Raw genomic sequence first — 15,066 nt, 5'->3', positions numbered from 1 at the left:
AGCATCGGTTGTGCAGTAAAAATACCAATTTCTGAGCTGACAGTGGAGCACAGATGAGGTGCTGAAGTGTTCAGATTTCCAAATAAATTTGAATTACTTTGAGAGAATTAGGTCTGGTTTTATTAGACAACTTTTCCTTTGTGTTCATGATTTCATGGGGAGAAGCTATGAAAATGCTGAGAGCTGCATTATAGTTGATCTTCAACATTAGAAAGATAAAAGATGATCTTATTTTTAAAAAATCAATTTTGGGGTTTAGCTAGTGGAAGTTGGAATGCCCTGTTAAATATTTTGTCTTTTAGTATAAACAGAACTGCTTGATCCTGTGAGCAGAAGTGCATAAGTTAAATAGATGATTTTTCGAGTATATAATTTATGCCTAATAGTTATGATACATTTTTATTGACACTAAGTAATATGTATACTACAGTACAAAAAGACAAGGGATGTCCTGTAAGGCATTGTAGTTTACAAGCAGGAAATCTCTTTTCTGTATCATCTAAACCATCCCTCTGTCAGTTAAAAAACCCTCCCCCTTGTCCTAGTGCAACAGGCCCTGCTGAAAAGTTTGTCCTCATGATGCAAAGACAGTTTGTCATTTTGAACTTTGGAAACCTAGGTACTGAAGCTGATAATAGTTGAAAGCTGTATCTTGTAAGGGACATTAATGTGGAAAATATGTTCTGGGTTTTTTTTTTAGTCTGTAGTTAAGGACTGTGTAAGATCCGTCTTGACAGTACTTTTTGAAGTGAAAATGTCCTTTGTGAAAGTTTTGAATGTACTCTTTTTAGACTTCTACTCATACCCTTTCACATGTATCCTACAAACAGTGAGTATATGGCAGGAATAGAGAGCAAGCTTCAAAATTCGCGTGCATGAAAAGATAAAAGTGTCATCCTTTGAGCTGTCTTTTTGGGTGTTTACACACTTTGTCACAGCGGCATTATCAAGGACACGTATTCTCTCTTGCTTTATCGTGTTTGCCTGGATCGGGGGCCGTAAATAGCAGCGGGTTTGGAATCTTTGTGGGGGTTTGTCGGAAGATGTGCAAAGCGCGTTTTTAGGTTAAATTACCGGGATTTGAGGACCCGAGCCCGAAACACAGGGAGACCCGCGGCTCCGCCCGCCGCTCCCCGCTGCGGCCGCACGGGGGCGCGCTCGTCCCGCACACCACGGTGACACGGAGCTGCGCTGGGCTCCTCCGCTCCGCGCGCGGCTCCCGGCCCGAACCCGGTTTGGGGGAACCCGCCGTGCCTCAAAGTCTCCCGTCGGGGGTTCCGACGGGGTTTTGGGGGAACCCGCCGTGCCTCAAAGGCTCCCGCCGGGAGCTCCGTGCCCTGGAGCCGTCCGCACCATCCCCGCTCCGAGCCCCGACCCCTGCCCGCCGCTCCACACGAACCACGCCCCGCGCCCCCTCTCCCCGCCTCCCTCCCCGCCCCTCTCGTTTGTGATTGGCCAGGCCGTTCCCCCGCCGCCGCCGATTGGTGGTCTCCGCGCGCCTCATTTGCATGCGGCGGTGCGGAGCGCGCGGCGGAGCCGCGGCGGGGAAGTTGCGCCGGAGCCGCCGCCGAGCGCCCGTCCCGGCCCGGCCCCGCCGCAGCCTCCGCGCCCTCCGCCGCGCCCGGCCCGAGCGGGACATGGCTGAGCGCAGCCTCCCGCCGGGATGGAGGTAGCCGGGCCCTCGGGGAGGGCTCCTGCCCGCTGCGCTGCCAATCCTCCCGCGCCCTTCGGGCAGGATCGCTAGGGATCTGCCCCAGCCTCACCTTTCGCGCTTGTCGTGCCGCTTGGCTTAACCCGTCTTTCCTATGGCTGGGATATACAGCTCGACTCTGAAGACCCTGGAGGATTTAACTTTGGACTCTGGTTATGGGGCAGGGGATTCCTGCAGGTCCCTTAGTCTCTCTTCTTCCAAGTCCAACTCGCAAGCCTTCACCTCTTCTCAGCACAGAGGCAACTGGTGGTACTACTCGGGCTCCATGAACAGTAGGAATAACAGCTGGGACACCGTGAACACCGTGCTGCCGGAAGACCCCGAGGTCGCAGATATCTTCTCCAAGTGCCCTAAGCTGCCGGATCTCGAGGAGTACCCTTGGACTGATGAAGACATCGGCAGAATCCTGCGCAGAGGGAAGGGAGAGGGCCAGGGCAGGAGCTTTTCGCAGGAGGCTGTCCGGCGGCTCTCGCAGCTGCTGCGGCGCGCCCTGATCAGGGTGTCCCGGGAAGCTCAGCGCCTCAGCGTGATGCACTCCAAGTGCACCCGCTTCGAGGTGCAGAGCGCCATCAAACTCATCCAGAGCTGGGCCCTGGCCGAGAGCTGCGTGCTGGCCACCGTCAAGGCGCTCTCCCTGTACAGCATGAGCGCCGGCGATGGGCTCAGGAAAGGCAAGTCCGCCCGCTGCGGCCTCACCTTCTCGGTGGGCAGGTTTTTCAGGTGGATGGTGGACACGAGGATCTCGGTGAGGATCCACGAGTACGCGGCCATCTCCTTAACGGCTTGCATGGAGAACCTGGTGGAAGAGATTAAGGCTAGGGTTTTGGCGAGTCAGAGCCCCGATGGTGGAGGGGAGATCTCGGCTGAAATCCTGGAGATGGTTATCAACAACGATGCGGAACTTTGGGGAGTGTTGCAACCTTACGAGCACCTCATCTGTGGGAAAAATGCTAATGGTAAGATCCAGCTTTGACGGTCTGTTGTCTTCATACCAGCGAGCTTTACAGTAAAGTCCTCGCTCTCTGTGGACTTGGGGTTTTTCTGGGTTTGCTTTGCATCTGGATTGCATCTTGGTCGTGGTTTGTGTGTGCGTAAAGCGGGCATGACGGTCCTGCCAGGCAGGATCCTGCTCTGTTCTTAAGATGTACCAGGTTATAAAAGGCTCTGGGAAGCCAAGCCCTGTTGTCCTCTAACAAATATCTTACTTTCCAGCAGCTGCTGTTTTGAGCATTTCCCTCTAACTGGCGTGCAAATATGTTCTGTGTAACCCTAACGTGAAATGTGCTTTACAAGCTGCTGTCCAGAAAGTGCCACTATATCTCTTTTAAACAAAATTTATCTTACAGCGAGAATCTTGCAGTTTCATCTTAAAGATGCTGTTACCACCTACAGCCTGGAGAGAGAAAACAATTTTTTTTTTTTTTTCCCTCTGCGGTAGTAAAATTCACTTTATGAGCAAAAACTTTGAACTTGCATACTTTGGAATTCCTTGTAACTCAGCAGAAACCTGTGGTGCCCTTTCCTGCCATAAACAAGAGCGTGTTGTGTGAGCGTAGGAGAGTGTCTCAGTGATGAGAATAACACGGTGTTAAGGTACTTACTGCTGCCATTTGTTTGGAAAGCAAAGTTTCCGAACACTTAAGCAGATAGAGGAATGTTGGCATCTTCTTACGGGAGCGAGGAGCAGTTTGGAAGGCTTAAGCCGTGACAGTTGTGTTAAGGAGCTGCACTGTTTATTTTGCATTGTCGCACTGAGGAATACCATATTTTCCCGTGGAAAATTCAGGGAAACGTTCAGTTTAGGAAAGTATTTTGTGTACCACCCACGGTTTCATGACTTTTGCTGGGCTCTGTTACGGTCGACTATTCCATGCTTAACACGTTTGTGATTTAACTCTATAAAACCAAGGGGCTTGGTCTTTTCAAAGGGAAATCTCATAATGAGAGAAGTAAAGGAGCTCTTTTAATTTGAGGGAAAAACCCCTTTGAAATTGTCAGAGGTGGGGTGACTCACCTCCTCCTCCCTGGGAGCGTTGATTTCCTGCAGTTTTTCCATACCCAGGCAATTCTGTTGTTCAGATCACGAGTAGGTGACTACAGGGAGTTGTCCCCGTTGGGTCAGCATTGCTAAACACTTGTGAAATAAATGTGAAGAGCCTTTTGGATTTTCTCTTGGCTCTGGTTCAAGGCATAGCTGTAAGTTTCAAGGTCAAACACAGACATCTACACTTCTAACTAAGAGCTCTTGGGCGATTAGAGAGGTATGAGGATGTGTCTGCCAAAACACTTGTCATTCTTCGTTTTTCATGGGAGTGTTTGTTTGCCACTAGCTCGGAGAAAAGCAATTGTTTCCACTCCCTTGTTCCTTATTTAGGGAACCTGGAGTAAAAGATTTTGGTTCTGCGAACTGAAATGTACATTTAATCTCTCCTCTGCCCAGTGCTTCTGCCACACAGGTTCTGTGTGTAAAGTGAAGAGTTGGACTCTCGCTCAGCTTTTTTTTTTTTTTGTTTTTTTTTTTTTTTTTGTTTGTTTTTCCTTTAATATATTTCTTAAGAGAAATTTCCCTGGAAAAACTGCAGTGAGTGAATGGATGCTGGTGTTGAATGGGAAGAAGGGTGAGTGTGCAGGGAAATGCTTATAAATATTCAGAGCGCCAAATGGTCAGTTATGATAACGCTCCCGCACAGTGGAAAGCCAAGCAGTCAGTGGCCACAGAAGGATTGGCTTCTGTTGCCTCTTTTGTTGTTCCTGCCTTTCAGATCAATCCTGTCAATAATTGAATGCATTTTTTAAGTCTGGAAATTGAATAAAACCGCACATGAAGGCATCCTGTGATTTCCTGTGACAGTCTGTCACTAGTGTTTTACCTGACACAAGTCAGTGAATCCTCTAAATGGCTTTTCTTGCAGTTGGAAGGCCACAAATGGTTTTATATGGATGCAAAAAAGCTTGAAATAACTTCTCTATTCTTCTCCCTGTAGGAATTGTAAATGAGTAGTATTCACATCATTCTGCACAGTGCTTTCAAATGATCTTGTCTTTTACATTAATTTAAATCTGAAGTAGATTTGGCAGTGAAATAACTGGATTTATTCCTGTTTAAGGAACAGGGATACTTGCTTTACTGTCACTTTTGTTTCTTTTCTAGTAAAAGCATTTAGTGGAGCACTCGTAAATTGCAAACTTGAGTGGGGGGGTGTGTGTTGGGTTTTGTTTTATAGCCTTGAGTTTGATGGCAGAGATAAAAAGCACTTAGAGGTTCAGTTCTAGCTCCAGTCAAGCATTGTAATCCCTGGATGAAATCCATGGCGCTGTCCTATGCAGAAGATTGCATGGGATTATCATAATGTACATTTCTGGCATTATGATCTATTGAATACCATTTTCATTATTAGATCAGGACAGCCTGCTGCTTTGGAGTCAAAGAAACAGTAAGTAAATACATAAATCTTCCTAAATTCTCATGAGACTGAGGTTTGGACCTGTATTTCTCCAGTGACTTAGCTCCCATCAAAGTCCACAGTCCAGTCCCTTGAAGCTTTGGAGGCTGAAAGAGCAATATTGTGTATCACAACAAATGTGTTTTAATCAACACCTGCTGCGTGAAGGGTAAAGTTTAAAACTCTTTAAATGCTTAAGGGGGAATTTTAATATTATTTTTAAATAAATAATAATCTGTGGCTTGCTTGTTTATTTGCCCTTTGTGTGAAGCTGTTCTTTAATCAACTTTTCTGCTGTTCTCTGCCCTCAGTGCGAGTTCTGATGTTGTGCTTGGGACTTGGTGGCTCTGCCAAGGAAGGAGGAGGAATGACCTGAGCCTGTGGCCCTGAGTTCTGCCAGGCTCTGGGTGTGTTAATGCCTCCAAGAATTAGGTGTTCTTAGGCAGAGTTCAGAGTTAGGCAGGTGGGACATTGTAAAAATGCATGCAATGCTGGAAAGAAAATGAAACAAAGGCACAAAAAAGATAACCAGCTGCTGAACAATGTAGCTAATGAAAGGTAAAATGAGTGTAAATTGGAATACATGTTTTATTTTCTATTTTTATTTACATGGATGTGTATATATGCAGTGGTGGAAAATCCACCAGTGGTTTCACAGGGATTTTGTGGCATGCTAATTAAGAATATTAGGGTTTATTAATTTAAAATGCTTGAGAGGGAGGTTGAACTCTACCTTGGGAGTATGATTGTTTTACTTGATCTGCCTGTGTTTGGTGCATGGTTCTTTAGACTCTGAGCTGTCAGCACTGCAAATACATTAGGATATCATTGTCCTGTTAATTACAGCACTTGGGTTGTAGTGAACTCTCTGGTTATGGTCAGGCACTCCTGTGTCTGCCAGTCCACCTGCTGTGCTGTTTAATGCATCAGCACATCCTGGTGCTCTGGAGATAGAAGTGTTGACAGATGTTTTGCCAAAGGAAAAAAAAAAGGAGAGGGGGAAGGGTTGGAATTTAACCTGGTAATGCTGTTTCTTCATGTACCTCTTAGCCCAGACACTTGAAGTTCTCCCTGGATGAACTAATGCACAAATGAGTCTGTGGTTTGCTTACCTGAGGATGAAGAAAAATAAGGTCTAAAATAATTCTACTTGAGTTTTGAGGTATTTTTCTTGAGGTGGGAAATGTATAACCTTTCCTTACAGTGTAAGGGAGTGGTTTGGACTCTATGTAATTAAACAAGGCATGAATTTTCTTCTCTCTAATACTAAATACTGACAAACCTTATCAAACATGGCCTTAGCATTTACTGTCAGCAACCTTGTGTTCTTTTGTATTTTACACTGCACTACTACAAGTTAAAAATTATAGCCAACTTTAACAGAGGATTTTTCAGAGCTATACTGTGATAAAAATTCCTTTTTATACCTATCACATGGTCTGAAGTAACTTTTTTATTTCTGCATAGTCATGGTACTGTATTGAAATGCAGCATGGGGAAAAATAATGACATTTCAATAAGCAGAAAGTCCTTTTGTTATCTGAGCTGAACAAACTGGTGTGCTCATCAAGAGCCTCATCAATTTTAATAAGCTATCAGCTCCACAAGTCTTCAGGAAAGCACTGCACGGTGGAAGGGGGGCGTTTTGGGGAAAAGAGCTGCAAATGCAATCAATAAATGAATCTGAGGGGAAATACAGGATTCATATGGAGGTACAGCAGGCAGCTTGTAAATTGTTTCAGAAAATAAATAATCAAGTAACTCTGTCTTCTGTGTTACTTTGTCTGAAGCTGGAGTTTGAAGCAACTTTGAAGATTCCTGGGCAGAAATTTGCTAACACGTTTCCGTGTTGGGTGAGCTGGTTGTAGCTATATCCTATTCCAACTTTGGCTTCATTCACCTCTGAACTCCCAGTCCACCTTGTATGCTTCTACTCCTACAGAGCCAAGAGCTTGGATTTCTATCCACAAACCCACAGGGACAAATTCTTTAAGCCTAAATATTAATGCTTGTACACACATGCTCACCTCTCCTACAAAAAACAAACCACCAGGTGCATATCTGCAGATGTTTGTGTTTTTAGTTGTGCATCTTATGTTAAAGTAAAGAGCAAGTAAGGCTGACCTACCTATTTTTTTCCACTTTACTGTGTGCCTATCTATATATTTTTAGTTATAGTAAAGGAAAATTAATGATGTGTAATGATTCTGTCTTGAATTAATCCTTCACATTGCTGATATTGCCCCATGGCAATAAAATTTGTGTCCTTTCAGTAAAATTGGTTAGAGAGCAAATGCTGAAATCCCTCTCTCTGTAAATACCAGCAGCAAATGCTGCTGATGTTTAGATTTTTATTGGAATCATTTGTTGATGGCAACTTAACCCTTGAAACAGAGTTGTTTCTCTCTGAGAGAAAACTGACCTTTTTTGTCAAGGCTGAAATCTCTTATTACTGCTGAAGTTTGAACTGAGCGTTGTTTGGGTCAGGACAGAATTTTATCCCTAAGTGACAACAGAGTTCTGGTGTTTGGTTCATTGATTAATTGATTTTCCAGGTGAAAAAATAAAGCTGGTTTAGCTCAAAGATTAACAGTGAACATGTGCAGTATCTGGGGTGCTGTTAGATGTGTGTGTGTGAGCACAAAATGAGCAATGAGCTCTAATGTGTTTGATGTACGTGTCTTCTGATCCTGGAATAACTGCAATTAAAGTAGAGATCTTGCAGCTGATTTTGCTGAACTGAGCCACCCGAGTGGGTTTTTTTTCTCATTTACCCCATTTAATTTCTTATGTGATTTGAAACAGCAACTCACCTGATCAAGGGAGGGTTGCTGATTGTCAGTCAACTTCCATAACTCATCTATAGGATTGTGGATATCCTCCTCTTCCTTGAAATCAGCACTCATCCAGAGCAGGGATGTCATATATATACTTTTTGGCTGTTTTGACATCTTAATCCACCCTCATTTGGAGTTATTCCAAAACTAACTGCAGTAGTAACAAAGGGTAGTGGTGAATTTTGAATACATTTTTTTTCTGATAATGGGGTTGAGATGAAACATCTTTTTACACTGAAAAATCTGTTTGAATTTTCTGTCCCTTTCCCCAGCTTGGTTTGTAATGGATGGGTCTGCAACAACTCAAATGTTTGTTTATGAAGTCCTCTGTTGCAGGAAACATAAGTAAAAATACTGGAAACGTTTATTTACAATAAACAATTCCAAGTTGCAGAGGAGGATGGGTGAGGACTCAAACACTTAATTAACTGCAGAGAAAGCCAAAGCTCCAAAGTGTCCACTTGCATTTGGGAGCTTAAACCCAAAATCTTGGTGCTGAAGTAGAAGTAAGTTGTTAAAAAACTCATTTTACAGCAATGCAAGAAAATCGAATAAGGCCAAAAATGATATTAATCTTGTGATCTTCACTAAATTAGCTTGTTGTCCTTAAAGGCTAATGCATTTTACATTTCACTTTTTCTTGAGCAATTTGTCAGTTGTGCCAGCAGAATTAAACAGAACAGAAACACAATAAACATCATCTTGTAAACACAATAAACCCACTGGATACTCTGCAGTGCCCAGTTAATCTCTCAGCTGTTTTAATTCTCCTGAATGTTTGGAAGCAAGATGAAAATAATTCTCCATTTATACTTGAACTCTCACTTTGCATTTGCTCAGGGCTGAGCTTTACAAGTCAGTTTATGTAGTCCTTATTTATAAACATTTCCCATTATTGGAGGCTCAGGATTTTGCAAACTGAACATTAAGGAAAGCCTCTCTCTCACTGATGAAGTTTTGCCCCACCGGGAGACAGCAGGAGAAAATGTCCATTTGCTCCTGTTGAACTATGAGAATTCAGGCTGATGAATAAAAGGATAAAGCCAATTGAATTTCTGGTGCTACTCTTGTTTTGTTGGGATTGACTTGCATGGTATTTTGAACCTAAGTGCCTAACATGACATTCCAATAAATTCAAACAAGCCTGAGGTATCATATATCCAGGACAGTGGTGGCTTCACATGCTTTCTTCATTTACAAATTGGGGCCAAAGTGCTTCAGCAGAGCTCTTGATTCTTTTCCATACAGAAGAGCAGCTACATTTAAAAAACAAAGAACAAATCTATATCTATTTTAAAAAATGGTGGACCTTGTTGAGAGCATGAGTCAATTCAAGGGTTCCAAGTTGTGGATTTTTAATGGAATACCAGGTTGGAAGGGACCTGAAGGATCACCTTTCAACCACATGAGAGAGGAGAGCCTTTGAAGTGCAGTTGCCTTGTTTGCATCACAGGACTTGTGCTAAGAAAGCAACAACAGAGAGACTGCAAGGTTTGTTCCTTGCACCCCCAGCTCATCCAGACTTGCCTTTGGCCTTGGGTTCCAAGCCAGGCAGGATCTGTGAGCTCAGCCTGGTCCTTGGGAAGGGTTGGGGTTCAGCAGGTGACCTGGTGAGCCTGGCAAGGCAGTGATGGGCAGGTCATGGCTAAGGTGGTTTTGTCAACCCCTAATTCAGGTGTCTGCCTGCAGCCTGCCAGGGTGGTGGCTGCACTTCTGTGAGCCTGGGATGTGGGGGATGGAACTAATAGCATGGAAGTAACTTCTGAGGAAAGGGGATGATGTGACTGCTGTGCTCTTCAGGAGGGGACACCAAGGATTGAAGTTAAATGGAATTCTGAGCTATAAAATCCTTGTACAACTCCTAAAACCTGCTTGTTATGTGGTACTTGCAGGTGAAAGCCCCTTAGAATTGTAAACTTCCTCCTCATGTGCTCAAAACCTATTCCTTAATGCTGTGGTTCCGAGTCAGGCTGACTCTGTTTGAGGATCTCCTCCATGGGGCAGTGGTTTGGGTTGGTCTTTGCTGTGATTTTAAATGAAGCATTTCTCTGAAATTGCCCCTGAGCAGAGCCCAAGGTACTGGGCTGCGACCTGGGAGCATCATTAAATCGGGTCTCGGGGATTGCTTGATGCTCTTGGTGTGGCTTTGACCCAGACACTCAGAGGTCAGTTGTACACCTGGAGCACTTGTCAGTCTTGTTCTGGTTGTTTAATTATTACACCTGGTCCATCTCTTTCTTAAAACCTGCTTGATGTTCACATCATGTTGTACTTGACCTGCTTCAAGTCTGAGTTGAACAAAATGCCAGAGCAGTCTGTCATGAGGCTGCATTTGGCTCTCCCTGTCCAGAAATTAAAAAGCCTTGACATAAGCAACAAAAACCAAAAAAAGAGGAAAATGTACGTAAACAAGTCCTCTAGGTTTTGTGTAGTGACACTAAAATGCTTGAGATGATGAAGAGTGTTTGTGGTAGAATCCTGGGGTAGAGACAAAGAACTGAAGCCAAATAAACATTTCAGAGCAGCTTTTCAGTTTGTGGATGTAGATTTATAACAACTGATAAATTTGCTGTGGGGCTGTGGAAGATCAAAGTAGAAGTTGTTTATGATACTTTGGGGTTGAGAGGGAAGGAACACTACAGAAGACATAATCTGCTTGTTCCATTCTTCAGTGTTTATAACATCACAGTCCATGCTGGATACTTCTGTCACTTTAATTTCTATCCCAATCTGGAGTCTGTTGTCTGGGACCTGGAGAATAATAAAAAAAAATACAACTCTGTTTATGCTGGGACTTATCCCTCTACATGCTTATCTTTTTAATGTATAATTATCTATTCTTTTTTGATCCTATATAGCTCTGGATTTTTTCCTGATTAATTCCAAGATGACAGTGAATATATTTTCTTCTAATATTTACATTTTGTTTGTGAATCAAGCACACTACTATTGGAGCTGAAGGAGAAGAGTTGAATATTGGCAGACAGTTAAGGAAGGGAATTGGGCCAGTTTTGTTTCATATTTATTCTTCAGATTGCTTGGGTTTTTGATGTTTTACTACAATTTAGTAGAAGTCAGTTTCTTGTTTATTTTGTTTAATTGACAACTCAGTACTCCAGACAGCACTGACTCATGTCAAGTGAAAGCAAAACCCAGCTTTTTTTTTATTCCTCTTACAAGTAGTTGTGAGGTTCCTTTTTATTTCTTTTCCCAGTTTTTGTGCAATTTCCTGAGATAACACCACAGGCCTAACCAAAACCTTAGAGATGGGTGGTTGTTGTAATGTATGAGAGATAACATATAATGAAATGCATTTCCTCTGTGGGGGTGGTAATAAGTTCTCTTGAATTGCACATTGAATTTCTGCTCTTGGTTGAATGTTATCTTCAATCCAGCCCCCCACCCGGTTTTGTGCTCAGCTTGCATTGGTGATTTTGTTTAGTCTAGAGATCATAAAAATTTCTCCTGAGCTGCATTGATACAGTTTTGTTACTATCTTAGTGTGGTTTCTGGTACTTTTAAGCTGTTATATGAATTTTATGATGTGTTTGTGGATATTTGCAGTGTAGGGACAGCTGGGCTTAGAGGGGAGGGAAGAAGGTGAAAAGTTATAATGGTAGTAACCAATTCATAATCTTTATTGTTGTTTTTAATAAACTATCTCACTCTATTGTCAATATAGAAAGACTTTTAAAGCTTTTTTCCCCCCCTCCCAGAAGTATTTTGAAAATTTCTGTTATGCTTTGTCAGCGTATGTTGAAACTTTGCCTTGGATGGATATCAGTTTTGTTCAAACCTGAAGTAAGATCAGGAGATTTGTCAGAGCTGTTGTCAATGACCTGCTGCTGGAGAATGCTCAGAATCCATGCAGGAAGGGCTGCTTACCTCAGAGTTTAACCTTGCTGCAGCTCAAGGAATAATTTCCACTTGTTTTAATAGATACTTGATCAATTTTTGCTTATCAGAAAAGACTGGATCCTTTCTGAAGCAGTTGCCTGGGTTCAAAATTGCTTGGATTGAGGCCATCTGTTTGTCTGAGGTGGTTTTGTTTTAGTACTTTGTAATAAACTTAAGGGATTTACACCTTGAGGTGGGAGCAGCTTTGGCTTTGGTGACCATTTCTTCCATGGAAAACCTGGATTGGGGGATTTAAAGCATCTGTGCCCTGAGGTAGTTTTTTGTAGCTGTGCTGGTGAGTGCAACATAGGTGACTGGTGTGTTTTTGTTAATCTTATTATTCTGTTAATATTATTTGGGAGAGTGTGTCCATCCTCCAGATCTGTTCTCTAAGGTTAATTCCAGATGCAGAGTCTTTTATTAAAGCCACTCAAGGAAGATTCATGCTCAATGTTAGGAAAATCAACATTTCTCCATGGAAAGCAACCTTGGAATTTTTTCTGGCACTTTTTCCCTGTGTGTATAATTCTGTGGCTCATGTTTTTGTAGCATACATGTGGAAATGCAGCTTTCACCATAGGTTATTTTGTGGGATGATGTATGCTCTGCACTCTGCACATCCATAAATTTGGGGAGGGGGCTGTCTTGCTTTGTTTTCAAACAGTTGAGGTGACCTGTGACCTGCTGGAATTGAGTGATAAAACTCTGAATTTTATTGTACCTCCACAGCAGTTCAGAATATTCAAAATTCTCCTGTCATAGTGTGATGATGTATATGCAAGGCTGTGCGATTGTGGTTTTTCACGTTCACTGCAGAAGGCCAGAGCTTCCCTAAGGCAAGCACAACTTATAAATGAAAATTAATGTAATTGATTAGCATGCAGGTAACCCTTGCCACACAGCCAAGACTTAGATAATTCTTAAGTTATGGCAGAAGATACTGAGCTGGCACGGGGCATTTGGCCTTGCACCATCTGCAAAGCCTGCACTCCAATTTTCTGCTGTTGCCATGGGCTGCAGACTCAGACAGGAAATCATGGTAGGATGGGAAAGGCTCCAAAATACACAGAGCCTGTATAAGGTTTGCAGTTAAAAGGGAGTTTCAGAGAACAGGCTATCTGTTCTGCTCACCAGGCAGGGAGAAGCAAAGCTGCCTTGTGTGTGCCCGTGCGCTTTAAATGTCTTGGTGTGTTTAATACGCTCATTTTTTTAAAAGCTTGAATTTTTTCCACGTAAAGTAACGTGCACAACTTCAAATGATCCATTTATATACCAGGGACCTGATTCAGCCCTCGCTTAATTGGTCGTGCTGGGCTGAGAGCAGAGGGGAAAGGAGTAACCACATGGAGCTTGGGGCACATCAGGCAGAAGAGCAGCCCCTGCCTCCCCTTCCCAGCGACTCATTTTTGGGGTTTAGTTCTATTTTCAGGGATCAAGGCCTGGGTTCTGTGCACTACAGAGTGTTGCTATGGGAGGCTGCGTGTGCATGGCCCATCAAGTGACAGGGATGCAGAAGGTGTTTGGTTAGTGGAGCTGGGTTGCTTTCTAGCCCTGGGTAGATCACAGGGTCAGAGTTATTAATTCATTTTCCTTGAGCCATAGGTTAAAATAGGGAATACTGGAGTGATTTGCGTTGGAGAGCAAACAGTTTTATCATCTGCCTATGAGAGATAAGCACAATAATCTGTGTGTAATGAACTGCAGTCTGCAGAGCTTCCAGTGTGTCTGAAGAGTAGTGTAGGACTGGTCAGCTTATGCTGTCTTGACAGATGTGGGGAGAGGATAATTTCTGCAGCAGTTCCTAATTTAATTTTAGTCAAGGAGATGCTCCTTGACTAAAATTTACAGCAAATCCACACTGAACATCGTGCTTGGGAGGTATTCTGGACAGACAGAACAGGAGCTCAGCAAATTTCTTGTGGTAAAAACCTGCTTTAAAACTTTCTCTCCAAGGCCCATCTGTGGTTTTTAATTCTGACTGAAGGGAGCCATATAAGAGGGTGGCTTGTTCACCGGGCATTTTCCAATTTGGCTTGTGTATGTAGTGCCTCTCCAGCTGCTTGGAAGAATGGAACTGTGAACAGGAGTAAGGTGAGGTCTGTGTGTTACACTGCCAAGTATTGCTGGTTGCACTGGTGATGTATCTGTCAAGAATGAGACTGGAGTTACCAATTAATTTCATTAGAAATTAAAAACTTCGGTAAGGTTTAACCCTGGGCCTGGGATCAGTGACTGAGGCAGTTTATTTCATGACCCTGTATCTTCCAGTAACTGCTGCCTTTTTATGTGCAATATAATGTCAGAAAGATTTGCTGCTTTTCCTTTTTGATTTTATTTAAATCTGACGGGGGACAGTGTTCAAATGGCAGACTGTCTCAGCCAAGCCATCTGCCTGAGCCCTCAGCAGCGCATTGTATTCCTGAAAGAGCATTCTAGGGAAACATCCCAATTCTGAAAAGTTTGAGCTGATTCTACATTAAAAGAAGTGATCCAAAAAGCTGCTGGTGATTTACATGTGAACACTGCCAAGTATTTCTCTGATGAGAGTGCATAACAAAGGAGTGCTCGAGTGGTTGAGTAAGGCTGATTGGAACAATCTGTTGTGGGCTACAGCTCTTTCTGATGCTCCACAATGGTGAGAAGCTACTGTCATTTGTATTTTCAATCTGTATTTTGCTTAGAGGTACGAGATCTTTTGTTGTCAGGTCCCTCGAGCCAGTTGTGGGTGGGGGAGAGACAATATTTCTTGCTTTAAAATATTCATGGAGCTTGCATGGGCTGGCTTCAGCTGACTTTGTCACCCAGAGTGATTTCTAGAAGACGACAGAGAAGTTGTATTTGATTCATCTTAATTAGGGCTTGATAGACACATTCTAATTTGACTTCTGGATCTGAATATGGATCTGCATTAATAATCAACTGCTCTCCTAACCTTGCTTTTTGTTCTCAGCTGTCACTGAGGAGTTTGCTCAGGGAATAGCTGGAAGAATGTGTAGTATTTGTTGTGCGGACAGTTCATCTGAGGACACTTTCCTGTTGTTCAGGGACAGCAGGTTATTTTCTGGGCTTGTTCCGTGATGAACAGCACGAGCTTTAGGAGACTCGTGTGGGACTGATTTCTTCTACTTTTTTTGTGATTTGCTGTTGAATTGAGGCAGGTCATATAAAGCAGCTGCTT

General features: G+C 43.1%; 1 protein-coding gene across 1 annotated transcript in view; it reads left to right on the top strand.

Moving 5' to 3' along the window:
• The first annotated feature begins 1,536 nt into the window (after window positions 1–1,536).
• ABTB2 (ankyrin repeat and BTB domain containing 2) overlaps window positions 1,537–15,066 on the top strand; it is a 111,361-nt gene continuing 97,831 nt past the window's right edge. Inside the window, exon 1 of the mRNA XM_021555913.3 lies at window positions 1,537–2,667. Coding sequence (XP_021411588.1) covers window positions 1,806–2,667 — 862 coding nt within the window. The 5' untranslated portion in view covers window positions 1,537–1,805. The remainder of the gene's footprint in view (window positions 2,668–15,066) is intronic.

This window comes from Lonchura striata, chromosome 5, assembly GCF_050655825.1.
Source record: "Lonchura striata isolate lonStrDom1 chromosome 5, ASM5065582v1, whole genome shotgun sequence".
NCBI classification, from domain to species: domain Eukaryota; kingdom Metazoa; phylum Chordata; class Aves; order Passeriformes; family Estrildidae; genus Lonchura; species Lonchura striata.
The sequence above is the reverse complement of the archived record's forward strand: the minus strand, read 5'-3'. Positions and strand labels throughout refer to the sequence as shown.